This window comes from Trichomycterus rosablanca, chromosome 8 (genome assembly GCF_030014385.1).
Source record: "Trichomycterus rosablanca isolate fTriRos1 chromosome 8, fTriRos1.hap1, whole genome shotgun sequence".
Classification (NCBI taxonomy): domain Eukaryota; kingdom Metazoa; phylum Chordata; class Actinopteri; order Siluriformes; family Trichomycteridae; genus Trichomycterus; species Trichomycterus rosablanca.
The window spans coordinates 20,130,409-20,157,614 of NC_085995.1; the positions used below are offsets into that span (position 1 = coordinate 20,130,409).

The 27,206-nt window shown below is 41.6% G+C and overlaps 1 protein-coding gene across 2 annotated transcripts in view; it reads right to left on the reverse strand.

Moving 5' to 3' along the window:
• Window positions 1–589: 589 nt before the first annotated feature.
• The window catches only part of sytl4 (synaptotagmin-like 4), a 39,513-nt gene continuing 12,896 nt past the window's right edge, over window positions 590–27,206 (reverse strand). For both annotated transcript variants that reach the window (XM_062999904.1, XM_062999906.1), the window contains exons 6-17: window positions 26,175–26,285; window positions 25,983–26,091; window positions 24,098–24,194; window positions 16,934–17,034; window positions 16,707–16,799; window positions 16,433–16,611; window positions 8,181–8,283; window positions 4,762–4,923; window positions 4,509–4,614; window positions 4,307–4,415; window positions 2,785–2,993; window positions 590–1,095 (exon numbers count right to left, since the gene is read on the reverse strand). In XM_062999904.1, the coding sequence (XP_062855974.1) occupies window positions 953–1,095; window positions 2,785–2,993; window positions 4,307–4,415; window positions 4,509–4,614; window positions 4,762–4,923; window positions 8,181–8,283; window positions 16,433–16,611; window positions 16,707–16,799; window positions 16,934–17,034; window positions 24,098–24,194; window positions 25,983–26,091; window positions 26,175–26,285 (1,522 nt within the window). In that variant the 3' untranslated portion in view covers window positions 590–952. The remainder of the gene's footprint in view (window positions 1,096–2,784; window positions 2,994–4,306; window positions 4,416–4,508; window positions 4,615–4,761; window positions 4,924–8,180; window positions 8,284–16,432; window positions 16,612–16,706; window positions 16,800–16,933; window positions 17,035–24,097; window positions 24,195–25,982; window positions 26,092–26,174; window positions 26,286–27,206) is intronic.

Genomic DNA, 27,206 nt, shown 5'->3' on the forward strand with positions numbered 1-27,206 from the left:
TCCTTCCACTTCACAATTGTATACCACATTGTGTTGGTCTTTCACATTAAATTCCAGTGAAATATATTTATGTTTGTGGTTGTAATGTGACAAAATATGGAAAAGTTCAAGGGGTATGAATACTTTTGCAAGCCACTGTAGGTAGGAGTGTCTAATAGAGTGGACAGTGAGTGGACACGGTATTTAAAAATTCCAGCAGCGCTGCTGTGTCTGATTCACTCATACCAGCACAACACACACTAACACACCACCACCATGTCATTGTCACTGCAGTGCTGAGAAAGATCCACCACCTAAATAATACCTGCTCTGACTATTAAAGAACGGTGAAAGCAGGCTAAAAAGTCAGTAATTGTAGAACTACAAAGTGCTTCTATATGGTAAGTGGAGCTGATAAAATGGACAGTGAGTGTAGAAACAGGTGGTTTTAATGTTATGGCTGATCAGTGTAGGTCCTTTTTATTGTATCTTTTTAGATGAGATATTTCTCAATCTTCACTATGTTTCTATGCATTGTATTCAACAAATATGGAAAATAATATTTAATATTTATTAAATGAAATGTATATAACTTTTTATTAAGGTGAAGATTGTTTCACTGGGAAGAAAATTTACTCATTTAAAAAGTGTCAATTTACAATAAAATAATAGCATAATTGTGCTGTTTTTTTAAAAAACAGTATGTTTAAAAGTATATACATAAATGATTTTAAAAATAAATATTTTAATTACATTCATAACACAAAAAATATCTAATTTTTGGTCATGCTGGCTTATACTAAAAAAAAAAGGAGACATAAAACTAAATGTTAAAATTGTAACACATCGTTCCTATTTAAGAACGGTTATCACTTGGTAGTGCATAAGGAATGTTTGCAATATGCTTTGCTCTTTTATCTATTGGCTGAGGTTGGTGAGCTTGGTAAGCCAGGCGACAGACAGCTGGGGGTCTTTACTTTTCCTTGCCCATGGAGGATCGCAATGGGAGGGTGCCCTCTGCCCAAGAGTCTGGGAACTGCATCATCTTCTGCCACAAAGACACTTCCTCTCCAGTTGAGTCAGCCACCCACTCCTTCTTCCCCTCCTTCAGTCGCACTGCAGACACACACCAACATAATTACAGTCTGAACTGACCAAGGTGGTTAATTGGCACAGGTATTACAATATCATGATTTACACTTTGGTTACATGACAGGACAGGTAGGTACAGGTTACAAATGATTCATCAGTTTAATGTCAAACGGTCACCAGCAATTTTGTAAATCCAATGTACCTAATTTAAATGCCATTTGGACTGTGGGAGTAAACCAGAACTCCCAGAGGAAATCAGTGAAGAAAGGACCTGGACCACTCTACCTGGGAATCGAACCCAGTACCTTCTTGCTAGGAGGTGACTGACAGTGCTACCCACCAAGCCACTGTGCCACCCAAAAGTACAGATAAAAGGATACAAGATTATCTTCATGACACTAAAAATAAATTAAAGCAATGTTTGCTCATTTATGTGTACTAATTGGTAGTTCTTGTCAGGATTGCTGTGGTTTCAGTGCCAGTGACCCAAAACACACTGCCAAAGCAACACTGGGGTGATTTATTAAGACAAATCGTAGTGTCCTTAAGTAGCCCAGTCAGTCCTGACCTCAACTCTTTTAAAAATCTGTGGTAACACCAACTAACCTAAACAAATATTGATCAGACAAGTACAAGAGGTGTAAATATTTATGAATTTTAAAATTAAATGGTTTGATGATCCAGTGAGGGAAGATGATTCATTGTTTTTACTGAAAAAATGAATGTCATTTATGTGGGTAAAAAAAGTTTGGGATGAATAAATTAAGGCGTTATATACACTATATTGCCAAAAGTATTCGCTCGTCTGCCTTCACACGCATATGAACTTGAGTGACGTCCCATTCTTGATGTCGACCCACACTTTGCACTTAACAGCTTCAACTCTTCTGGGAAGGCTTTCCACAAGGTTTAGGAGTGTGTTTATGGGAATTTTTGACCATTCCTCCAGAAGCGCATTTGTGAGGTCAGACACTGATGTTGGACGAGAAGGCCTGGCTCACAGTCTCCGCTCTAATTAATCCCAACGGTGTTCTATCGGGTTGAGGTCAGGACTCTGTGCAGGCCAGTCAAGTTGTTCCACACCAAACTCGCTCATCCATGTCTTTATGGACCTTGCTTTGTGCACTGGTGAGCAGTCATGTTGGAACAGGAAGGGGCCATCCCCAAACTGTTCCCACAAAGTCGAGAGCATGAAATTGTGCAAAATCTCTTGGTATGCTGAAGCATTAAGAGTTCCTTTCACTGGAACTAAGGGGCCGAGCCCAACTCCTGAAAAACAACCCCATACCATAATCCCCCCTCCACCAAACTTTACACTTGGCACAATGCAGTCAGACAAGCACCGTTCTCTTGGCAACCGCCAAACCCAGACTCGTCCATCGGATTGCCAGACGGAGAAGCGTGATTCGTCACTCCAGAGAACACGTCTCCACTGCTCTAGAGTCCAGTGGCGGCGTGCTTTACACCACAGCATCCGATGCTTTGCATTGCGCTTGGTGACGTTAGGTTTGGATGCAGCTGCTCAGTACCACGCTGGAATTCACTGAGCTCCTGAGAGCAACCCATACGTTCACAAATGTTTGTAGAAGCAGTCTGCATGCCTAGGTGCTTGGTTTTATACATCTGTGGCCATGGAAGTGATTGGAACACCTGAATTCAATGATTTGGATGGGTGAGTGAATACTTTTGGCAATATAGTGTATTGGCACTCACCTGCCCCTGAGCTCATTCTCACTCCCCCCAGAAAGTCGTTGCTGGACATGGCCTCTTTGTCCCAAACAGTGAGCTCAAGACACATGTTCTTTAGCTGCTCCAGATTCAGCTCTTTGTACACAAACGTGTGGTCGTATTGCGGGTTCACTGTCTTTTTTACCACCTGCGTCTTTCTTTTCTTCGACTTGTTTGAAGATGGTAGCAGGTATCTGTTTAATACAATTGTGAGTCATTAGAGATGGAAAAAGCTTTATAAGCTGCTGTAAATACGCACACAAGCATATAAGTAGTTTATACCATTAATATATGAATAGTTTATAAAACTATTTCAAATAGCATAGGAACAGCTTCAGCTCCCACATTCTTCTGGCATATATGACAACCCCAAATAAAACAATACCGATTCATACACATTCCAAAAAAAGTTGGGACAGTGAAGCATTTACCACTTTGTAATGTTGCCATTTCTTTTCACCACACTTAAAAGACGTTTTGGCACCAAGGATACCAAGTGATTTAGTGTTTCAGGTTTTATTTTGGTCCATTATTCCCGCACACATCTTAAGATGTGCAACAGTACTAAATTAATAATTAATAATAATTAATAACAGTAATAAATTAACTTTGCCAAAGGCACTGACACAACACCGTACCATGACAGACCCTGGCTTTTGCTGATAACGGTCTGGACTTTTTTTTTTATTTTTTTGATCCAGAGCACACAGCATTCATTTCTACCAAAAAGGTCAGAAATACTTATTCGTCTGACCACAATACAATACTTTTCCAATGTATGATGGTCCATCCCAGATGCCATCTAGCTTAGAGACCTCTACGCCGCTTCTGGACATGGTTAACATAAGGCTTTGTTTTTGCACAGTAAAGTTTTAAGTAGTGATTAAGTAGTGAATGTAACTCTGTATTGTAGTGCTTGACAAAGGTTTGCCAAAGTAATCCCTCACCCATGTGGTTACATCTGCTGCAGCTTAGGCTTGCACCCTTGCCCTAGGATTCCTAGGATCGTTTAATGATATTATGCACTGTAGAGGGATGAATAGACAAATTCCAGCTAATTTTTCTTTGAGGAAGATTGTTTTTAAGCATTTCAATAATTTTCTTACACATTTATTGACAAACTATGGACCTTCTGCCCATCTTTGCTCTTCAAAGTCTCAGCCTTTTGTGGATACTGCTTTTGTTCCAAATCACCTGTTGACATCACCTGTTAATAATGTTAAACTAACATCATTAGTTTGTTTTCACCTTATAACTAGCCCTAAATTGCCCCTGTCCCAGGTGTATTTTTTGGAATGTGTTGCAGGCCTGAAATGCAGGAATGGAAGTATATTAACAAATGAAATAAAGTTAACATTTGCAGAGTGATAGTATTGACCAATCAGAATACTCCAATCAGAATACTCCTTGCAATATAATTTAACCATTTATCATGTTTGAGTACAGGAGTACTTTAATAAATATGCCATGATAGTATATAAGGTGTGTATGTGTGTATTCTGCCAACCCTTTGACGAAGGAATCAGATGTGCCGCCTGATTTCATTGCTGAAAGATTCTTAGCCTCCTTTATAAACACATGCAGCTCTCCTCCATCCTCTACCTTTCCCTTTTTGCCTGAAGAAAAAAAACAGAGGTCATTTCTTAGTTCTTGTTCAAACATTATGATATTTGAGCTCTTTTCATTCAGGTCCATCAGTGTTTTCTTACCCCGTTGCTTTTCTGCAGGTGCACTTTTCTCTGTTACGTACTTTAGAGAAACCACCAGTTCTCCTTTGTACTGGGCGAAAGGAGAAAGTGACAAAGAGCTGGCAACCTAAAGTGAAATTATACAACGTTAAGCAAAATTTCTAAATGCAATATAAATACAAGTCTTATATAAGTAATTAAAATGTTACTAGACTTAAAGGGAATACAAAAAAAACCTTGTCAGAAAGGAAAAAGTCCTTGCATGTTCTAGTACCTTTCCTGTAAGTGCCATGCATTCCTCGTGGTCAGAGTCAATGTCATGGCTGTCCAGTGGTATTTCCACCTCCCCGAGGAAAACATTGCGCCCGAAACGGTCGTGGTGCCACACTGACAACTGAAGGGTACAACACGTCAGCTGGGAACGGCTAATAGAGTACTAAAAAAGTAGAAGAAATAGATTTGTACACATCTGCTTCAGTAAAGTGGAAAAATAATTCAATAATTGGTTTTGATATGGTAACACCTTGTTGCTAGCCAATGTACTATTTTTAATAGCTGATATAACCATATGGGTGAGGGATTACTTTGGCAAACCTTTGTCGAGCACTACAATACGAGTTACATGCACAAATGCCACTTAAAACTTAATAAAAAAGAAGCTATATGTTAACCATGTCCAGAAGAGGCATCGACTTCACTGGGCTCTGAGGCATCTAGGATGGACCATCACACAGTGAAAATGTGTATTGTGGTCACACGAATCAGTATTTCAGATCTTTTTTTGGAAGAAATGGACACCGTGTACACCAGACCAAAGACAAAAAGGACCATCCAGACTGTTATCAGCAAAGAAAATCTAAAAGCCAGGGTCTGTCATAGTATGAAGTTGTGTTAGTGCCCTTGGCTAAGGTAATTTACAGTTTTGTAAATGGCAGCATTATATATTTAATATATATTTATCAACAGCTTTATCCAGGTCATGGTTGCATTAGGTCTAGTTCCATCAGGGAACACTGGGGGCAGGGCAAAAATACCCTAGACAGGGTGCCTATCTATTAGAGGGCTTTGGTCACCCCCTTCTCCCCCTCCCCTAGCCATTACGTCTGTGTAGATGCCTGGCTGGCTGATACCACCACTGAGGCTAGAACATGGATCTCAGTAGTGGTGGTCTAGCATAATAGACCTGCTTTTCCACCTGAGCACCCACAAAATATAGTGTCAACAATAATATTCCATGAAGGTAAACAGTACAGACTGTGCAAACACGCAGAGCAGCTGTAAAAATGTGCAAACATAGTGCAAGACGCAACAAATAGTTTGAAAGTTAAACACACATGAGAAGTAAGAGCTGGTTTATTCTTATAGCTGCTTTTGGAACCATGTGGTTCTTGTTCTGAGTGAGCAGAAGCACTTTCTCTTTGGAACCTAGACTATCTGGGTGTGAAGGGTTAAATACATCCCAGATGGATGGGAGGCTGCATCCAATTTTTTTTCAACTTTTTTTCAAAGTTTTCAATAAAATATTGCTTGACTGCTAACGTGTATGTCTCTAATAAGTAAGGCCGTAGCTAATTCATGGCTGTAATGTATGATGGTCCATCCCAGATGCCATCTAGCTTAGAGACCCTTGCCCTTTACGCACTGAAATCACTCCCGATTCCTTGAGTCATTTAATGATATTATGCACTGTAGAGGGAGAAATATGAATATCCTTTCCAATCTTTCTTTGAGGTACATTGGGGTTTTCTCCCCCTTTTTCTCCCCCTTTAGCGCATCCAATTGTTCAATTTGCATCGTGCTTCCTCTCTGCCTATGCAGAACCCTGCCCTGACGGAGGAGATCGAAGCTAACCCATATCCCCTCTGAAACACGAGCAGCAGCCGGATGCATTTTTCCACCCACACATTTATGAGTTTGGCGCCACCTAGCATTGCATGCGGAGAGACACACTCTAAGGGCACTCTTCCTCATCTCTTGTGCAGGCGCCTCTAATCAGCCGGCAGAGGTCGTAATCACATTCTGACAGAGAGAGACCCACATCCGGTTCAATGTGCCAATCGTTGCTCATACAGCCACTCAGCTTCGAACTGGTGAAGCAGAGCTGGATTTGATACGAGGTACTGAGAATCCAACTTTGGCTGCAGTGTGTCTTTTTAACGCTGCGCCACCTGATGTTTTTAAACATTCTCCCACATTTGTTGACAAACTGGAGACCCTCTGGCCATCTTTGCCTGTCATGGAAACTACTTTTGTTACAAATCATGATTATAATCACCTGTTTGAACTCACATCATTATTACATTATTACGACTCGTGTAAGTGAGTTTGGAAAACTCCCAACCAATTCTGTGGACACAGAGAGGTGTGTGTCAAAACCGCATGAGTATTTGCGTATTTGAGCCTAACATCGTTGCTGAATGTTTTAGGTTTACATTCAACCAATAAGGTAAACCGTGCTGTGTATTGTAGCTTCCATTTATTCTATTATTTAATTTATTAGTGTTATTTAATGACTGTTCTTTAAATATCCACGAGGTCCGAGAAATTAAGCACATTTCCCTGTGAATTTAGTAGGGCCATACTTATGAGATTTAATGCCTGCTTTGCTTTTTTACTACACTTAAGTAATTATTTAAGTCAATATTTGAGTTTCAGTCATGCACGAATCAGTGTACTTAGTGTATTATTTAAATGAATATGTGCATAATGACATGCTAGAGGTTTCTCGTGACTGGTCTGGCAGGATAGTGTTTGCTCATCAGTGCTTGGTTATATATTAAAACACGTTTGTTATTTACACCACTATACTAATTATTATATTGTTTCACATGTGCATGTAATAATTACAGAATCAGGTAATGTATCCACATTACATAGTTAAACAATTAAATATATACCGATCAGCCATAACATTAAAAACACCTCCTTGTTTCTACACTCACTGTCCATTTTATCAGCTTCAATTACCATATAGGAGCACTTTGTAGTTCTACATTTACTGAATGTAGTCCATCTGTTTCTCTGCATGCTTTGTTAGCCCCCTTTCATCCTGTTCTTCAATGGTCAGGACTCTCCCAGTACCGCTTCAGAGTAGGTATTATTTGGGTGGTGGATCATTCTCAGCACTGCAGTGACACTGACATGGTGGTGGTGTGTTAGTGTGTGTTGTGCTGGTATGAGTGGATAAGACACAGCAGCGCTGCTGGAGTTTTTAAATCACCTTACTGTCCCTGCTGGACTGAGAATAGTCCACCAACCAAAAATATACCTAGATAACAGCGCCTTGTGACCACTGATGAAGGTCTAGAAGATGACCAACTCAAACAGCAGCAATAGATGGGCGCTCGTCTTTGACTTTACATCTACAAGGTGGACCAACTAGGTAGGAGTGTCTAATAGAGTGGACAGTGTGTGGACACGGTATTTAAAAACTCCAGCAGCACTGCTGTGTCTGATCCACTCACACCAGCACAACACACACTAACCCACCACCACCATGTCAGTGTCACTGCAGTGCTGAGAATGATCCACCACCTAAATAATACCTGCTCTGTAGTGGTCCTGGAGGGTTCTAAAGTGCTTCTATATATTAAGTGGAGCTGATAAAATGGACAGTGAGTGTAGAAACAAGGAGGTGGTTTTAATGTTATGGCTGATCAGTGTAAATAAGTAAGCTTAAAAATGAGGAGGCACCTTTAAGGTCTCATTGTAGCTTGGGTTGACGGTGTTACGCTTAGTTGTAGTTTTCTTCTTGCTTTGTCGTGATGTGTCTGGGAGAAGGTAACTCTTTACATATCTACAGAGCATGAAACAAGTAACATTCAGTGTACTGGTGGAGGAAGGCTACTCAGATCCTAACAACTGATTGTTTTCTTCTGGAACCAGACTATAAAAAGTAGGTTACACAGCTGGAAAGATTCAGCTCTTGGCTGGGAGAACTAAAAAATTTTCCCAGAGATGCTTAACTTGTTGTGTTGCTGAAATAAAAGGAAAAAGAATCCTTTAACTGAAAACATTGAGAACAAATGTAACAGACAGACTCTTGACTTCTTACTTTTATGTTTTGTTAATTGAAGAACCCAATTATTTTGCGTAATCCTACAGCACACCAATAAGAGGACACATAGGCCATAATTCTCCCAAGTTTTGGGGTTCATTCTTGATTCATCAGTACAAGTTGAAGTTCAACATCAAACACAGTCATGGACAATTTTGTATCTCCATTTCACCTCACTTGGATGTCTTTGGACTGTAGGAGGAAACTGGAGCTCCAAGACGAAACCCACGCAGTCATGGGGAGAACATGAAAACTCCCAGGACCTCGAATAGAACCCAGGACCATCTTTAAAAAAAACATTTTTTTTAATGCATTTTCTCCCCATTTTCCTCCTAATTTAGCGCAGCCAATTTGTCTACCGCTGCTGAGGGATACCCGATTGCATCCGAGGAGAGCCCGTCGCTGTGCACCTGTCGGAAGAGGCGTGTACAGCGACGGGCTCTCCTCGGATGCAATCGGGTATCCCTCAGCAGCGGTAGACAAAGCCCTCCTCTTCTCACCCCTGCATTCTGCACAGGCGTCTCTTCCGCCAATCAGCGTCCTTACACAGCGTATGAAGATTTCACCCACACATAGTCCGGCCCCCACCCTGCAGATACGATGGCCAATTAGTATCTGCTGCAGGCACTGCCAATTATGCCTGCCAGATGGCGCCCAGCTGGCCGGTGGCAACTTCGAGTTTCGAACCGACGGGTTCAGAAACTTGGCGCTGGTGTGCTGGCGGAATATTCCCCTGCGCCACCTGGGCTCCCACCCAGGACCTTCTTGTTGTGAGGAAACGGTGCTACCCACTGAGCCACAATGCCGCCCCAAAGTGGATTTAAAATCATTTAGGAAGTTTGTCCTAAGCACAAGATGTTCCACTCCACATTAACAATATGATTTATTTAAACTCAATTCAAATACAGAATGTGTAGGATCCTGGCATTCCAACTTTCAAGATTTCAAAGTGTCGATTACATTTATATTTATATTATTGCAAGATGATGCATTGACAATATCTTTAAATTAATTAAGGCCTAAATATTGTAATTTCAAGTTTGTTTAATACTATGTTTAGAGTCGGCCGTTTACATAAACTTGTAAGAGACATATACACTCAGCAGGCATTTTATTAGGAACACCTGAGCACCTTCTAATCAACTACCCAGACATGTGGCAGCAGTGCATTGTATATAATCATACAGACACAGTTGATCAGCTTTAGTTATTAATTACATTAAATGTTAGAATGGGCAAAATCTAAGCTATGTGATTATGATTGTGGTAGATCAGTGGTTAAGGTACTGGACTAGTAATCAGAAGGTTGCCGGTTCAAGCCCCGCCACCACCAAGTTGCCACTGTTGAGTCCCTGAGCTAGACCCTTAACCCTCAATTGCTCAAAATCATGTTCAGTCATAATTGTAAGTCACTTTGGATAAAAGCGTCTGCTAAATGCTGAAAAAGTAAATGTAAAAATGTAAATGGTTGTTGTTGCCAGTTAACAGGAAATCAAATAAACATTCTTTACAATTGTGGTGATCAGAAAAAGCATTTCGGAATGCACAACAAAACAAACCTTAAGGCTGGTGGGCTACAACAGCAGGAAAACATTTAGGGTTCTACTACTGTTTGCCAAGAACAGAATTCTGAAGGTAGAGTGTTCACAGACTTCCTAAGATTGGACAGTTAAACAATGCAAAAATACACATATTGGGGTGAAAGTTTTGCATAAACAGCTTGAATCTATTGTCCCAAATGGCATTATCTCAACATTTATGCTGTTGGCGGTGTAATGTTGTGGTAAATGTTGTTTTTGACACCAAGATTCCTTATACCAGCTGAGCATTGTTTGAGTGTCACATACTATCTTAGTATTGTGCATCAAGTTATGAGCACAATTAACCATTTCATATTGGCTATTTCAGCATGATCGTCAGTGAATCATCTCGAATTGGTATCATGGGCATGCCAGTGAAGCTGGTGTAATTTCTTAGCCGCCACAGAAAACAGGTCTTAATCAAATTGTCATATGGTAGAATGAGGGATCCTCAGCCAATATGCATCTGACAAGTCTGCAGCAATAATGTGGTGCAATTATGTCAACACAGACCACAAGTTCAATTAAAACTTTGATGCCGAAAATAGAAATTTGTGCCTCTTTCAAGTTCACTGCATGCCTTTTGAGAATACGCAGGGTATATTATATACATTTAGCAGCTAACATTTGCAATATAGTGATGTAGGATGTCCACATGGAAGAGATGGCACCAGGATCCAGTGTAGGCTCACATTACTACAACAAGTTGGAGTGCTCATAATGTCCTTGTTTCAGATACCACAAGACTCCCTCAGATGTCTCTAAGTCAGAATTCTTATATATACGTATATACAGGGGTTAGACAAAATAACTGAAACACCTGTCATTTTAGTGTGGGAGGTTTCATGGCTAAATTGGACCAGTTTGGTGGCCAATCTTCATTAATTGCACATTGCACCAGTAAGAGCAGAGTGTGAAGGTTCAATTAGCAGGGTAAGAGCACAGTTTTGCTCAAAATATTGCAATGCACACAACAGTATGGGTGACATACCAGAGTTCAAAAGAGGACAAATTGTTGGTGCACGTCTTGCTGGCGCATCTGTGACCAAGACAGCAAGTCTTTGTGATGTATCAAGAGCCACGGTATCCAGGGTAATGTCAGCATACCACCAAGAAGGACAAACCACATCCAACAGGATTAACTGTGGACGCAAGAGGAAGCTGTCTGAAAGGGATGTTTGGGTGCTAACCCGGATTGTATCCAAAAAACATAAAACCACGGCTGCCCAAATCACGGCAAAATTAAATGTGCACCTCAACTCTCCTGTTTCCACCAGAACTGTCCGTCGGGAGCTCCACAGGGTCAATATACACGGCCGAGCTGCTATAACCAAACCTTTGGTCACTCGTGCCAATGCCAAACGTCGGTTTCAATGGTGCAAGGAGCGCAAATCTTGGGCTGTGGACAATGTGAAACATGTATTGTTCTCTGATGAGTCCACCTTTACTGTTTTCCCCACATCCGGGAGAGTTACGGTGTGGAGAAGCCCCAAAGAAGCGTACCACCCAGACTGTTGCATGCCCAGAGTGAAGCATGGGGGTGGATCAGTGATGGTTTGGGCTGCCATATCATGGCATTCCCTTGGCCCAATACTTGTGCTAGATGGGCGCGTCACTGCCGAGGACTACCGAACCATTCTGGAGGACCATGTGCATCCAATGGCGGTGCCGTGTATCAGGATGACAATGCACCAATACACACAGCAAGACTGGTGAAAGATTGGTTTGATGAACATGAAAGTGAAGTTGAACATCTCCCATGGCCTGCACAGTCACCAGATCTAAATATTATTGAGCCACTTTGGGGTGTTTTGGAGAAGCGAGTCAGGAAACGTTTTCCTCCACCAGCATCACGTAGTGACCTGGCCACTATCCTGCAAGAAGAATGGCTTAAAATCCCTCTGACCACTGTGCAGGACTTGTATATGTCATTTCCAAGACGAATTGACGCTGTTTTGGCCGCAAAAGGAGGCCCTACGCCATACTAATAAATTATTGTGGTCTAAAACCAGGTGTTTCAGTTATTTTGTCCAACCCCTGTATGTATATACAGTGTATCACAAAAGTGAGTACACCCCTCACATTTCTGCAAGCATTTCATTATATCTTTTCATGGGACAACACTATAGACATGAAACTTGGATATAACTTAGAGTAGTCAGTGTACAGCTTGTATAGCAGTGTAGATTTACTGTCTTCTAAAAATAACTCAACACCTTGAACTCCTCCACCTTCCACTTGAGGATGCGCCACAGGTGCTCAATTGGGTTTAGTCCATCACCTTTACCTTCAGCTTCCTCAGCAAGGCAGTTGTCATCTTGGAGGTTGTGTTTGGGGTCGTTATCCTGTTGGAAAACTGCCATGAGGCCCAGTTTTCGAAGGGAGGGGATCATGCTCTGTTTCAGAATGTCATAGTACATGTTGGAATTCATGTTTCCCTCAATGAACTGCAGCTCCCCAGTGCCAGCAACACTCATGCAGCCCAAGACCATGATGCTACCACCACCATGCTTGACTGTAGGCAAGATACAGCTGTCTTGGTACTTCCCACCAGGGCGCCGCCACACATGCTGGACACCATCTGAGCCAAACAAGTTTATCTTGGTCTCGTCAGACCACAGGGCATTCCAGTAATCCATGTTCTTGGACTGCTTGTTTTCAGCAAACTGTTTGCTGGCTTTCTTGTGCGTCAGCTTCCTTCTGGGATGACGACCATGCAGACCGAGTTGATGCAGTGTGCGGTGTATGGTCTGAGCACTGACAGGCTGACCTCCCATGTCTTCAACCTCTGCAGCAATGCTGGCAGCACTCATGTGTCTATTTTTTAAAGCCAACCTCTGGATATGACGCCGAACACGTGGACTCAACTTCTTTGGTCGACCCTGGCGAAGCCTGTTCCGAGTGGAACCTGTCCTGGAAAACCGCTGTATGACCTTGGCCACCATGCTGTAGCTCAGTTTCAGGGTGTTAGAAATCTTCTTATAGCCCAGGCCATCTTTGTGGAGAGCAACAATTCTATTTCTCACATCCTCAGAGAGTTCTTTGCCATGAGGTGCCATGTTGAATATCCAGTGGCCAGTATGAGAGAATTGTACCCAAAACACCAAATTTAACAGCCCTGCTCCCCATTTACACCTGGGACCTTGACACATGACACCAGGGAGGGACAACGACACATTTGGGCACAATTTGGACATGTTCACTGTGGGGTGTACTCACTTATGTTGCCAGCTATTTAGACATTAATGGCTGTGTGTTGAGTTATTTTCAAAAGACAGTAAATCTACACTGCTATACAAGCTGTACACTGACTACTCTAAGTTATATCCAAGTTTCATGTCTATAGTGTTGACCCATGAAAAGATATAATGAAATATTTGCAGAAATGTGAGGGGTGTACTCACTTTTGTGATACACTGTATATATATACTGTATATCCTTCCCCATCCAACTGTTCAGTTTGCATCGTGCTTCCTCTCTGTCTATGCCGAACCCTGCCCTGACAGAGGAGATCGAAGCTAACCCATATCCCCTCCGAAACATGAGCAGCAGCCGGATGCATTTTTGCCACCCACACATTGATGAGTTTGGCGCCACCTAGCGTTGCATGCGGAGAGACACACCCTAATCTCTCTTCCTCATCTTTTGTGCAGGCGCCTATAATCAGCCGGCAGAGGTCGTAATCGCATTCTGATAAAGAGAGACCCACATCCGGTTCTTTGTCCCACCCACCCCAACTGAGCAACCGGCCAATCGTTGCTCATACAGCCGCCCAGCCTCGAACCGGGGAGGCAGAGCTGGATTCGAAACGATGTACTCAGAATCCAGCTCTGGTTGCAGCGTGTCTTTTTAACGCTGCGCCACCTGAGCGGCTAAGTCAGAATTCTTTTGACAGCATATTAGGCAGGTATTGGTGTATATTTTCCTATCAGGTGTTTATTTTTTGTTCATTTGGATGTTTAACTCCATGTTAACCCACTAGTTCTATTCATGGCATGAAAGGTTAGTAATTCCCTTTTAAAGTTTCAGTCTGTAGTCCTTGTGCATACTTGTGGTTTGGTTAAAGATGTCTTTCATTGTATTAGGTCTGAGGAGTCTGGGGCAGTCTATAAAGATGTGTTTTAGATAGGTGTTTGGCTGGGTTTACATAAAAAGGCCTTTTCTCCCCTTATAAGGTGTGAGTTCCTAACAAGTATATTTATTAAACTTGAAGAGTACTTACAGGTTTACTTGGTTCTTTTTTTATTTTAATCAATCTCACAATACATTTATTTATTTATAAGGATTTTAACGTCATCTTTTACACACTTTGGTTACATTAATGACAGGATAGGTAGTTACACTGGTTACACTTCATCAGTTCAAGTTTTTAATGACAGTCATGGACAATTTTGTATCTCCAATTCACCTCACTTGCATGTCTTTGGACTGTGGGAGGAAACCGGAGTTCCAGGAGGAAACCCATGCAGACACGGGGAGAACATGCAAACTCCACACAGAAAGGACCCGGACCGCTCCACCTGAGAATCAAACCCAGAACAGTGCTACCCACTGAGCCACCATGCCACCCTATCTCAATTGACTGGCCTAACAAAACTGATCCATGAGCGTACTCTTAACTTATCCTGAAAGTCACAAATTCTGCTTTCTACTAGAAAATCCTGAAGGAGAACACAAGGTCATCAGTTCCTGATATGACGCTCATGTGGATTTAGGTTATTCAACCAGACAGTGATCTGAAGCATGAAGTCAAGCTCTAAATCGCTCAAAAGAAGGTTTTGGTGTGGCATACACAAACACCTTGCCTTAACTTCCCTGAGAGGCTGTAGTAGGACCTCAAACCAGTAGTTCCTGCTTAAAAGCATTGCTTCAAAGTGGCTGAAATTTGTAAAAAAAACAATGGGCTCATATTTCTTCATAGCACAGCAAAGTAAAAGCTGGATGTTCCGATATCAGAAGTGCATGAATTCAGTTGTTGTTGCTAAGGATGCCACAACCAATTATTATCAATGGGGTGGGGGTGTCAATTACACCAGTTTACCAGATTTTACAGGTCTAGCTGGTGTTAGATACACCATATACACCATATGGACACCACTTATAATTTATGAAGCTGGTGTTAGATACACCATACACCATATACACCATATGAACACCACTTATAATTTATGAAGCTGGTGTTAGATACACCATACACCATATACACCATATGAACACCACTTATAATTTTTGAATTCATGTGTTAAAAATAAATCAATTATATGAAGGAAATTATACGTTTACAACTTTGAAGCAACAGTTTAGTAAAGGCCCCTCCCTGTGCACTAAGCAAGGTCTATAAAGCATGAAGAAAAGCTTTAAGGTTTAAAGAAACTCCAATGGTCCTGGTCTCAAAGCAGATTTGGAATGAACTGGAACATCATTTGAGGTGTTCTTAACCACTGTTAAAGAATTTCCAATGGTCCTGATCTCAAAGCAGCTTTGGAATGAACTGGAACATCATTTGAGGTGTTCTTAACCAACGTTAAAGAAACTCCAATGGTCCTGATCTCAAAGCAGATTTGGAATGAACTGGAACATCATTTGAGGTGTTCTTAACCAACGTTAAAGAAACTCCAATGGTCCTGATCTCAAAGCAGATTTGGAATGAACTGGAACATCATTTGAGGTGTTCTTAACCAACGTTAAAGAAACTCCAATGGTCCTGATCTCAAAGCAGATTTGGAATGAACTGGAACATCATTTGAGGTGTTCTTAACCAACGTTAAAGAATTTCCAATGGTCCTGATCTCAAAGCAGATTTGGAATGAACTGGAACATCATTTGAGGTGTTCTTAACCAACGTTAAAGAATTTCCAATGGTCCTGATCTCAAAGCAGATTTGGAATGAACTGAAACATCAATTGACCAACATCATTGCCCAGCCATACAAATACTTTTTTGACTGAATAGGCCCAAATTCCCACAGACATACTTCTTGTGAGAAGCCTTCACAGAAGAGTGGCTGTTGTTATAGCTGAAAGATCATATATAGGTCACATAGAGGTTTTCGAAATGGGATTTTTCAACAAGCTCATGGTCAGATGGCCAAATAGTGTATATTCTTATCCTTTAATTAAAACAAACCAAACTATAGTTTGTGTTTACTCTGGTTGGCGTGGTCCTCTTTATGCTATATCTTCCAAATATAAGTATGAAATGCACAAAAAAGAAATGAGAGGAAGAGCAGATTCTTTATTACACTGTAGGTAAAGTTATAATTAATTAATTAATCATTATCATCATCATCATTTGTGGTGGACACTCACGGGTTGCACTTTCTTTTGGCAGGGTCAGCATACGCCAGCTCTCGACACTCTTTGACCAGGACAGACAGATTCTGAGCCCTCTCATCATAATGAAGAGAGTAGACAATGTCCCCGCTTATGTCTACAGTGTCATAATCTCCGGCCTCACTGTACACACTCATTATACTGCCCATGGAGCTCTACGACAACACACATTCCAGAAAAATATATATTAACTATAAATGTAATGTTTACAGAATGGATAAGTAGAACAGCACTGACTCCTTGTTTTTACCTTTGAACCTTTTAGACTGTTTGCACCATCGCCCACAGTCCTTTTGTGAATGTTAACCAAATTGTCAATGTCCTCATCTTCCTCCTCTTCATCCTGCAATAACAATGATTGAATATACATCTAAGTAGTTACAAATTTTGCTACCATGATGTGTATCTCTGTGTGTGTGGAAGGGGCATCTCACTTTGCAATCTTAAAAAAAATAAAAAAAAAATAAGGAAACTCACTACATTGAGACCTGGAACAGACTTGCTTCTGTCTCCTATAGTAGCTGTAGTGTTCCGGGTGTCATCATAGCGTACGTCTGTTACAGAGGCTGGTTTGAAGTCTTAGTAAACAGAACAGTAAATTATAAGCCTGTAATCATTATCTAGAACATTGATTCCCTGTTTCAATACAGGAAGTTGGCTAATGTTGTTTGAAAATCTCACAAACACTGCTGCACCTGATACAACAAACATGACCAATTACATATTAGTGTCATGTGTCAGTGCAATGAATGATCCATCACCCAAATATTAAGTGGTCAGATGAAGTGGAGGTCCTTTGACAGTCCTTTATGAATAATACAGTAGATTAGATAACAAGGGTTTGAAGGGTTTACATGGAAAAACTGCTAGTAAATTTAACAGACCATATATATACAGTGTATCACAAAAGTGAGTACACCCCTCACATTTCTGCAGATATTTAAGTATATATTTTCATGGGACAACACTGACAAAATGACACTTTGACACAATGAAAAGTAGTCTGTGTGCAGCTTATATAACAGTGTAAATTTATTCTTCCCTCAAAATAACTCAATATACAGCCATTAATGTCTAAACCACCGGCAACAAAAGTGAGTACACCCCTTAGTGAAAGTTCCTGAAGTGTCAATATTTTGTGTGGCCACCATTATTTCCCAGAACTGCCTTAACTCTCCTGGGCATGGAGTTTACCAGAGCTTCACAGGTTGTCACTGGAATGCTTTTCCACTCCTCCATGACGACATCACTGAGCTGACGGATATTCGAGACTTTGCGCTCCTCCACCTTCCGCTTGAGGATGCCCCAAAGATGTTCTATTGGGTTTAGGTCTGGAGACATGCTTGGCCAGTCCATCACCTTTACCCTCAGCCTCTTCAATAAAGCAGTGGTCGTCTTAGAGGTGTGTTTGGGGTCATTATCATGCTGGAACACTGCCCTGCGACCCAGTTTCCGGAGGGAGGGGATCATGCTCTGCTTCAGTATTTCACAGTACATATTGGAGTTCATGTGTCCCTCAATGAAATGTAACTCCCCAACACCTGCTGCACTCATGCAGCCCCAGACCATGGCATTCCCACCACCATGCTTGACTGTAGGCATGACACACTTATCTTTGTACTCCTCACCTGATTGCCGCCACACATGCTTGAGACCATCTGAACCAAACAAATTAATCTTGGTCTCATCAGACCATAGGACATGGTTCCAGTAATCCATGTCCTTTGTTGACATGTCTTCAGCAAACTGTTTGCGGGCTTTCTTGTGTAGAGACTTCAGAAGAGGCTTCCTTCTGGGGTGACAGCCATGCAGACCAATTTGATGTAGTGTGCGGCGTATGGTCTGAGCACTGACAGGCTGACCCCCCACCTTTTCAATCTCTGCAGCAATGCTGACAGCACTCCTGCGCCTATCTTTCAAAGACAGCAGTTGGATGTGACGCTGAGCACGTGCACTCAGCTTCTTTGGACGACCAACGCGAGGTCTGTTCTGAGTGGACCCTGCTCTTTTAAAACGCTGGATGATCTTGGCCACTGTGCTGCAGCTCAGTTTCAGGGTGCTGGCAATCTTCTTGTAGCCTTGGCCATCTTCATGTAGCTCAACAATTCGTCTTTTAAGATCCTCAGAGAGTTCTTAGCCATGAGGTGCCATGTTGGAACTTTCAGTGACCAGTATGAGAGAGTGTGAGAGCTGTACTACTAAATTGAACACACCTGCTCCCTATGCACACCTGAGACCTAGTAACACTAACGAGTCACATGACATTTTGGAGGGAAAATGACAAGGAGTGCTCAATTTGGACATCTAGGGGTGTAGTCTCTTAGGGGTGTACTCACTTTTGTTGCCGGTGGTTTAGACATTAATGGCTGTATATTGAGTTATTTTGAGGGAAGAATAAATTTACACTGTTATATAAGCTGCACACAGACTACTTTTCATTGTGTCAAAGTGTCATTTTGTCAGTGTTGTCCCATGAAAAGATATACTTAAATATCTGCAGAAATGTGAGGGGTGTACTCACTTTTGTGATACACTGTATATATACTATATATATATATATATATATATATATATATATATATATATATATATATATATACTGTATATATATATATATATATATATATATATATATACAGGGGTTGGACAAAATAACTGAAACACCTGTCATTTTAGTGTGGGAGGTTTCATGGCTAAATTGGACCAGTCTGGTGGCCAATCTTCATTAATTGCACATTGCACCAGTAAGAGCAGAGTGTAAAGTTTCAATTAGCAGGGTAAGAGCACAGTTTTGCTCAAAATATTGCAATGCACACAACATTATGGGTGACATACCAGAGTTCAAAAGAGGACAAATTGTTGGTGCACGTCTTGCTGGCGCATCTGTGACCAAGACAGCAAGTCTTTGTGATGTATCAAGAGCCACGGTATCCAGGGTAATGTCAGCATACCACCAAGAAGGACAAACCACATCCAACAGGATTAACTGTGGACGCAAGAGGAAGCTGTCTGAAAGGGATGTTCGGGTGCTAACCCGGATTGTATCCAAAAAACATAAAACCACGGCTGCCCAAATCACGGCAGAATTAAATGTGCACCTCGACTCTCCTGTTTCCACCAGAACTGTCCCTCGTGAGCTCCACAGGGTCAATATACATGGCCGGGCTGCTATAGCCAAACCTTTGGTCACTCGTGACAATGCCAAACGTCGGTTTCAATGGTGCAAGGAGCGCAAATCTTGGGCTGTGGACAATGTGAAACATGTATTGTTCTCTGATGAGTCCACCTTTACTGTTTTCCCCACATCCGGGAGAGTTACGGTGTGGAGAAGCCCCAAAGAAGCGTACCACCCAGACTATTGCATGCCCAGAGTGAAGCATGGGGGTGGATCAGTGATGGTTTGGGCTGCCATATCATGGCATTCACTTGGCCCAATACTTGTGCTAGATGGGCGCGTCACTGCCAAGGACTACCGAACCATTCTGGAGGACCATGTGCATCCAATGGCGGTGCCGTGTATCAGGATGACAATGCACCAATACACACAGCAAGACTGGTGAAAGATTGGTTTGATGAACATGAAAGTGAAGTTGAACATCTCCCATGGCCTGCACAGTCACCAGATCTAAATATTATTGAGCCACTTTGGGGTGTTTTGGAGAAGCGAGTCAGGAAACGTTTTCCTCCACCAGCATCACGTAGTGACCTGGCCACTATCCTGCAAGAAGAATGGCTTAAAATCCCTCTGACCACTGTGCAGGACTTGTATATGTCATTTCCAAGACGAATTGACGCTGTATTGGCCGCAAAAGGAGGCCCTACACCATACTAATAAATTATTGTGGTCTAAAACCAGGTGTTTCAGTTATTTTGTCCAACCCCTGTATATATACACACACAGTGGGGTCAAAAAGTATTTAGTCAGCCACTGATTGTGCAAGTACTCCTACTTAGAAAGATGAGAGAGGTCTGTAATTTTCATCATAGGTACACTTCAACTATGAGAGACAAAATGAGAAAAAAAAATCCAGGAAATCACATTGTAGGATTTTTAAAGAATTTATTTGTAAATTATGGTGAAAAATAAGTATTTTGTCAATAACAAAAGTTCAACTGAATACTTTGTAACATAACCTTTGTTGGCAATGACAGAGGTCAAACATTTCCTGTAAGTCTTCACCAGGTTTGCACACACTGTAGCTGGTATTTTGGCCCATTCCTCCATGCAGATCTCCTCTAGAGCAGTGATGTTTTGGGGCTGTTGCTGGGCAACACGGACTCCACAAATTTTCTATGGGGTTGAGGTCTGGAGACTGGCTAGGCCACTCCAGGACCTTGAAATGCTTTTTACGGAGCCACTCCTTCGTTGACCGAGCGGTGTGTTTGGGATCATTGTCATGCTGGAAGACCCAGACACGTTCCATCTTCAATGCTCTCACTGATGGAAGGAGGTTTTGGCTTAAAATCTCAAGATACATGGCCCCGTTCATTCTTCCCTTAACACGGATCAGTCGTCCTGTCCCCTTTGCAGAAAAACAGCCCCAAAGCATGATGTTTCCACCCCCATGCTTCACAGTAGGTATGGTGTTCTTGGGTTCTTCTTCTTCCTCCAAACACGACGAGTTGAGTTTTTACCAAAAAGTTCCATTTTGGTTTCATCTGACCACATGATATTCTCCCAATCCTCTTCTGGATCATCCATATGCTCTCTGGCAAACTTCAGACGGGCCTGGACATGTACTGGCTTAAGCAGGGGGACACGCCTGGCACTGCAGGATTTGAGTCCCTCTCGGCGTAGTGTGTTACTGATGGTAGCCTTTGTTACTTTGGTCCCAGCTCTCTGCAGGTCATTCATCAGGTCCCTCCGTGTAGTTCTGGGATTTTTGCTCACTGTTCTCATGATAATTATGACCCCACAGGATGAGATCTTGACCCCAAGGGAGATTATCAATGGTCTTGTATGTCTTCCATTTCTTTACAATTGCTCCCACAGTTGATTTATTCACACCAACCTGCTTGCCTATTGTAGATTCACTCTTCCCAGCCTGGTGCAGGTCTACAATTTTCTTCCTGGTGTCCTTCGACAGCTCTTTGGTCTTAACCATGGTTGAGTTTGGAGTCTGACTGTTTGAGGCTGTGGACAGGTGTCTTTTATACAGATAACGAGGTCAAACAGGTGCCATTAATACAGGTAACGAGTGGAGGACAGAAGAGCTTCTTAAAGAAGAAGTTACAGGTCTGTGAGAGCCAGAAATCTTGCTTGTTTGTGGGTGACCAAATACTTATTTTCCACCATAATTTACAAATAAATTCTTTAAAAATCCTACAATGTGATTTCCTGGATTTTTTTTTTCTCATTTTGTCTCTCATAGTTGAAGTGTATCTATGATGAAAATTACAGACCTCTCTCATCTTTCTAAGTAGGAGAACCGGCACAATCAGTGGCTGACTAAATACTTTTTGGCCCCACTGTATATATATATATACAGTGTATCACAAAAGTGAGTACACCCCTCACATTTCTGCAAATATTTCATTATATCTTTTCATGGGACAACACTATAGACATAAAACTTGGATATAACTTAGAGTAGTCAGTGTACAACTTGTATAGCAGTGTAGATTTACTGTCTTCTAAAAATAACTCAACACACAGCCATTAATGTCTAAATAGCTGGCAACATAAGTGAGTACACCCCACAGTGAACATGTCCAAATTGTGCCCAAATGTGTCGTTGTCCCTCCCTGGTGTCATGTGTCAAGGTCCCAGGTGTAAATGGGGAGCAGGGCTGTTAAATTTGGTGTTTTGGGTACAATTCTCTCATACTGGCCACTGGATATTCAACATGGCACCTCATGGCAAAGAAAACTCTGAGGATGTGAGAAATAGAATTGTTGCTCTCCACAAAGATGGCCTGGGCTATAAGAAGATTGCTAACACCCTGAAACTGAGCTACAGCATGGTGGCCAAGGTCATACAGCGGTTTTCCAGGACAGGTTCCACTCGGAACAGGCTTCGCCAGGGTCGACCGAAGAAGTTGAGTCCACGTGTTCGGCGTCATATCCAGAGGTTGGCTTTAAAAAATAGACACATGAGTGCTGCCAGCATTGCTGCAGAGGTTGAAGACGTGGGAGGTCAGCCTGTCAGTGCTCAGACCATACGCCGCACACTGCAACAACTCGGTCTGCATGGTCGTCATCCCAGAAGGAAGCTGACGCACAAGAAAGCCCGCAAACAGTTTGCTGAAGACAAGCAGTCCAAGAACATGGATTACTGGAATGTCCTGTGGTCTGACGAGACCAAGATAAACTTGTTTGGCTCAGATGGTGTCCAGCATGTGTGGCGGCGCCCTGGTGAGAAGTACCAAGACAACTGTATCTTGCCTACAGTCAAGCATGGTGGTGGTAGCATCATGGTCTTGGGCTGCATGAGTGTTGCTGGCACTGGGGAGCTGCAGTTCATTGAGGGAAACATGAATTCCAACATGTACTGTGACATTCTGAAACAGAGCATGATCCCCTCCCTTCGAAAACTGGGCCTCATGGCAGTTTTCAAACAGGATAACGACCCCAAACACAGCCTCCAAGATGACAACTGCCTTGCTGAGGAAGCTGAAGGTAAAGGTGATGGACTAAACCCAATTGAGCACCTGTGGCGCATCCTCAAGTGGAAGGTGGAGGAGTTCAAGGTGTCTAACATCCACCAGCTCCGTGATGTCATCATGGAGGAGTGGAAGAGGATTCCAGTAGCAACCTGTGCAGCTCTGGTGAATTCCATGCCCAGGAGGGTTAAGGCAGTGCTGGATAATAATGGTGGTCACACAAAATATTGACACTTTGGGAACAATTTGGACATGTTCACTGTGGGGTGTACTCACTTATGTTGCCAGCCATTTAGACATTAATGGCTGTGTGTTGAGTTATTTTCAGAAGACAGTAAATCTACACTGCTATACAAGCTGTACACTGACTACTCTAAGTTATATCCAAGTTTTATTTCTATAGTGTTGTCCCATGAAAAGATATAATAAAATATTTGCAGAAATGTGAGGGGTGTACTCACTTTTGTGATACACTGTATATATATATATACATATATATATATATATATATATATATATATATTTTTTTATTTTTATTTTTTTTTTTTATGAGTTTTTCTCCCAATTTAGTGTAGTCAATTTGTCTTCCACTGCTGGGGATCCCTGATTTTTTTGCAGTTGAGGAGGGTATATTGCTGCTCACGCCTCCTCCGACCCACGCACAGCCCTCAGCGGAACGCTTTTCCACCTATGCACTCTGCACAGGAACCTCTCTATCTGCTAATCAAGGTCCTTACAAGGCGTTGGAAGACCCGACCCACATAGTCTAGTCATCCTGCCCTAGCAGAGACGAGTCTGCTGCAGGGACTGCCAATTATGTCCGGTAGATAATGCCCAGCCAACCGGTGTCAACGCCGAGTTCCAAACTGAGGAGTTCAGAATCTCGGCACTGGTGTGCTAGCGGAATATCCCACCTGGGTGCCGAAAATCATTTTTTAATGTAAAACAGTACGTTTAAAATAGTCAATTCTTCTTCTGTTTAAAAGTTTGTTTCAAATTAGAATAAATCTTTAATCTGAGTATAAATAAAAGACATTACCTGATATTTTGTGCACTCTTCGAACACTCTTCTTGAAAATACCATCAACGTCATTCAGGGACTCCGGGCAGATATTAATACGATGGAATAAAGATGACTTAAAAAAAGAAATTTTAAAAATCACGTTAATTCAAAGTTGGACATAAAAAAAGGCTATCTGCTATCTCATCCTGGAAGATCTTATGTAAAATTTTGTCTTAATTGTACTCTAACACATTCAAATAAATAAAGTAAATGTTTAAACAGGGGGTTGAACAAGAGGAAAACAAGTAAAAATACAAAATAAATTAAACAGGTAACTATATAATTAAAATAAAGGTTTAATTATGTTTAAATCTGGTGATTGTGAGGCCATGAAAGACACCTGACTTAGTTTGGTGTTCATCCGAAGACTCTTGAATAATTTTAGCAGTATATGAGGTACATTCTAAAAACGATATATAGGAAAATCACCAAAAACAAGTGTTTAAACCATATGGTGCATCTGACCCTGGAATTTTCCAGATCAACCATTACATTAAAACCACCTCCTTGTCCAACTCACTGTCACCTCCACTTACTATATAGCAGCACTTTGTAGTTCCAAAATTACTGACTGTAGTCCATCTATTTCTTTGCATGCTTTGTTAGCCCACTTTCATGCTGTTCTTCAATGGTCAGGACCCCCACAGGACCACTACAGAGCAGGTATTATTTAGGTGGTGGATCATTCTCAGCACTGCAGTGACACTGACATTGTGGTGGTGTGTTAGTGTGTGTTGTGCTGGTATGAGTAGATCAGACACAGCAATGCTGATGGAGTTTTTAAACACCTCACTGTCACTGCTGGATTGAGAATAGTCCACCAACTAAATATATTCAGCCAACAGCGCCCCGTAGGCAGCGTCCTGTGACCACCGATGAAGGTCTAGAAGATGACCAACTCAAACAGCAGCAATAGATGAGCGATCGTCTCTGACTTTACATCTACAAGGTGGACCAACTAGGTAGGAGTGTCTAATAGAGTGGACAGTGAGTGGACACGGTATTTAAAAACTCCAGCAGCACTGCTGTGTCTGATCCACTCATACTAGCACAACACACACTAACACACCACCATCATGTCATTGTCACTGCAGTGCTGAGAATGATCCACCACCTAAATAATACCTGTTCTGTAGTGGTCCTGTGGGGATCCTGACCATTGAAGAACAGCATGAAAGAGGGCTAACAAAGCATGCAGAGCAACAGATGGACTACAGTCAGTAATTGTAGAACTACAAAGTGCTTCTATATGGTAAGTGGAGCTGATAAAATGGACAGTGAGTGTAGAAACAAGGAGGTGGTTTTAATGGAATGGCTGAACAGTGTATACAGTAAGCAGCAAACATTGTTGGTTAAAAACATCCTTCGTTTTCTTTCAAAAATATATCTGTCCAGATTTAGACATTCTCAGAACAAAGGGGTCCTCAAGGGTCCTGGGTTTGTTCTTTTTACAACAAATTCAGAGGCCTTTGATTTTAAAAGGAGGAATCCAGCTTTGTAACGTTAACAATGTACAGTTTTCATTGAGCCCAGGTCACTGAGGTGGTCTGAGAATTATGTGGCTATACTTTTGGGACATTCACCAACCTGATCCTGTAATGTGTCCATCCAAGCTTTTACCTGAGTAAGCTTTTACTTACGGCAATTCTAAATAGTCACACATTAAAGGGTTTTTTGTTATGAGTAATCATGAGTGTTTGCATTATTTTGTCCACCACTTCCAGCTCATGAGCATAGTCATTCAGTTAAATCAAAGAAATCTCCGGAGCTGTGGGCATTAATAACTGAAAGCTTAAGGTGGAGTAATAACAGAAATAAAAACCTACACAAATAAAAGAGTAGACCATTGATGACCACTTACAGTCTCAGCACTAGTAGTGGATCCAGATGGACTGTGAGTTTTGGTGGGAGGAATCGTTATGGACGCAGTGGAACCTGCAGGGCTCAATCTGATCGCACTCTCTTCTTTCCTGTGTTTATCAGAGCTTCTGGTTATTGATGTCAAAAATGACAATTTCTGAGTAAATGAGTTGAAAAAATAAAATTTTACAACCTTTGTGTCAATGGACTGCTGCCGAAAGAGTCCGTGTCAGCACGGTTACTGCTGAGGCTGTCTTTCTCCACCGAGTCAGTGTCGCTGCACTCTAGGTGCTCACTGGATAAGCTGGGTATAGAAGAAATGCAATAGTAATGTATTACAACTAAGTCAATTTTATTATCATTCCCAAGGTAAAGATAACCTAAAAGTGGCAGTATTATATATATATATATATATATATATAATATAATATAATATAATATTATATAATACAACCCCAAATCAGAAAACGTTGGGACGTGTGGAAAATGCAAATAAAATAAAAACACAGTGTTCCTTTCATTTACTTTGACTTTTATTTGATTGCAGATGGTTTGAACCCAAGATATTTCATGTTTTGTCTGCTCAACTTCATTTCATTTAGTAATAAACATCCATTCCTGCATTTCAGGCCTGCAACACATTCCAAAAAAAGTTGTGACAAGGGCAATTTAGGGCTGAGGTGAAAAAACTAAATAATGATGTGATTCCAAACAGGTGATGTCTACAGGTGATTGTAATCATGGTTTGGTACAAAAGCAGCATCCAGGAAAGGCTGAGTCTTTGATGAGCAAAGATGATCAGAGGATCTCCAGTTAGTCAACAAATGTGTGAGTAAATGATTGAAATGTTTAAAAACAATGTACCTCAAAGAAAGATTGGAAGGGATTTGCATATTTCTCCCTCTACAGTGCATAATATCATTAAACAATTCAAGGAATTTCAGTTTGTAAAGGCCAAGGATGCAAGCTTAAGCTGAACCTCTGTGATCTTCGATGTCATTTACACTTCTGTGATTGCAGCATTAATGCAGAAAAGTACACAGATCTTAGAGCAACATATGCTGCCTTCAAGACGTCATCTTTTCCAGGAACGTCCATGCATTTTTTCAACAAGACAATGCAAAACCACATGCTGCACACATTACAAAGACATGGCTGTGGAAGAAGAGGGTACGAGTACTAGACTAGCCTGCCTGCAGTCCTGACCTGTCCCCAATAGAGAATG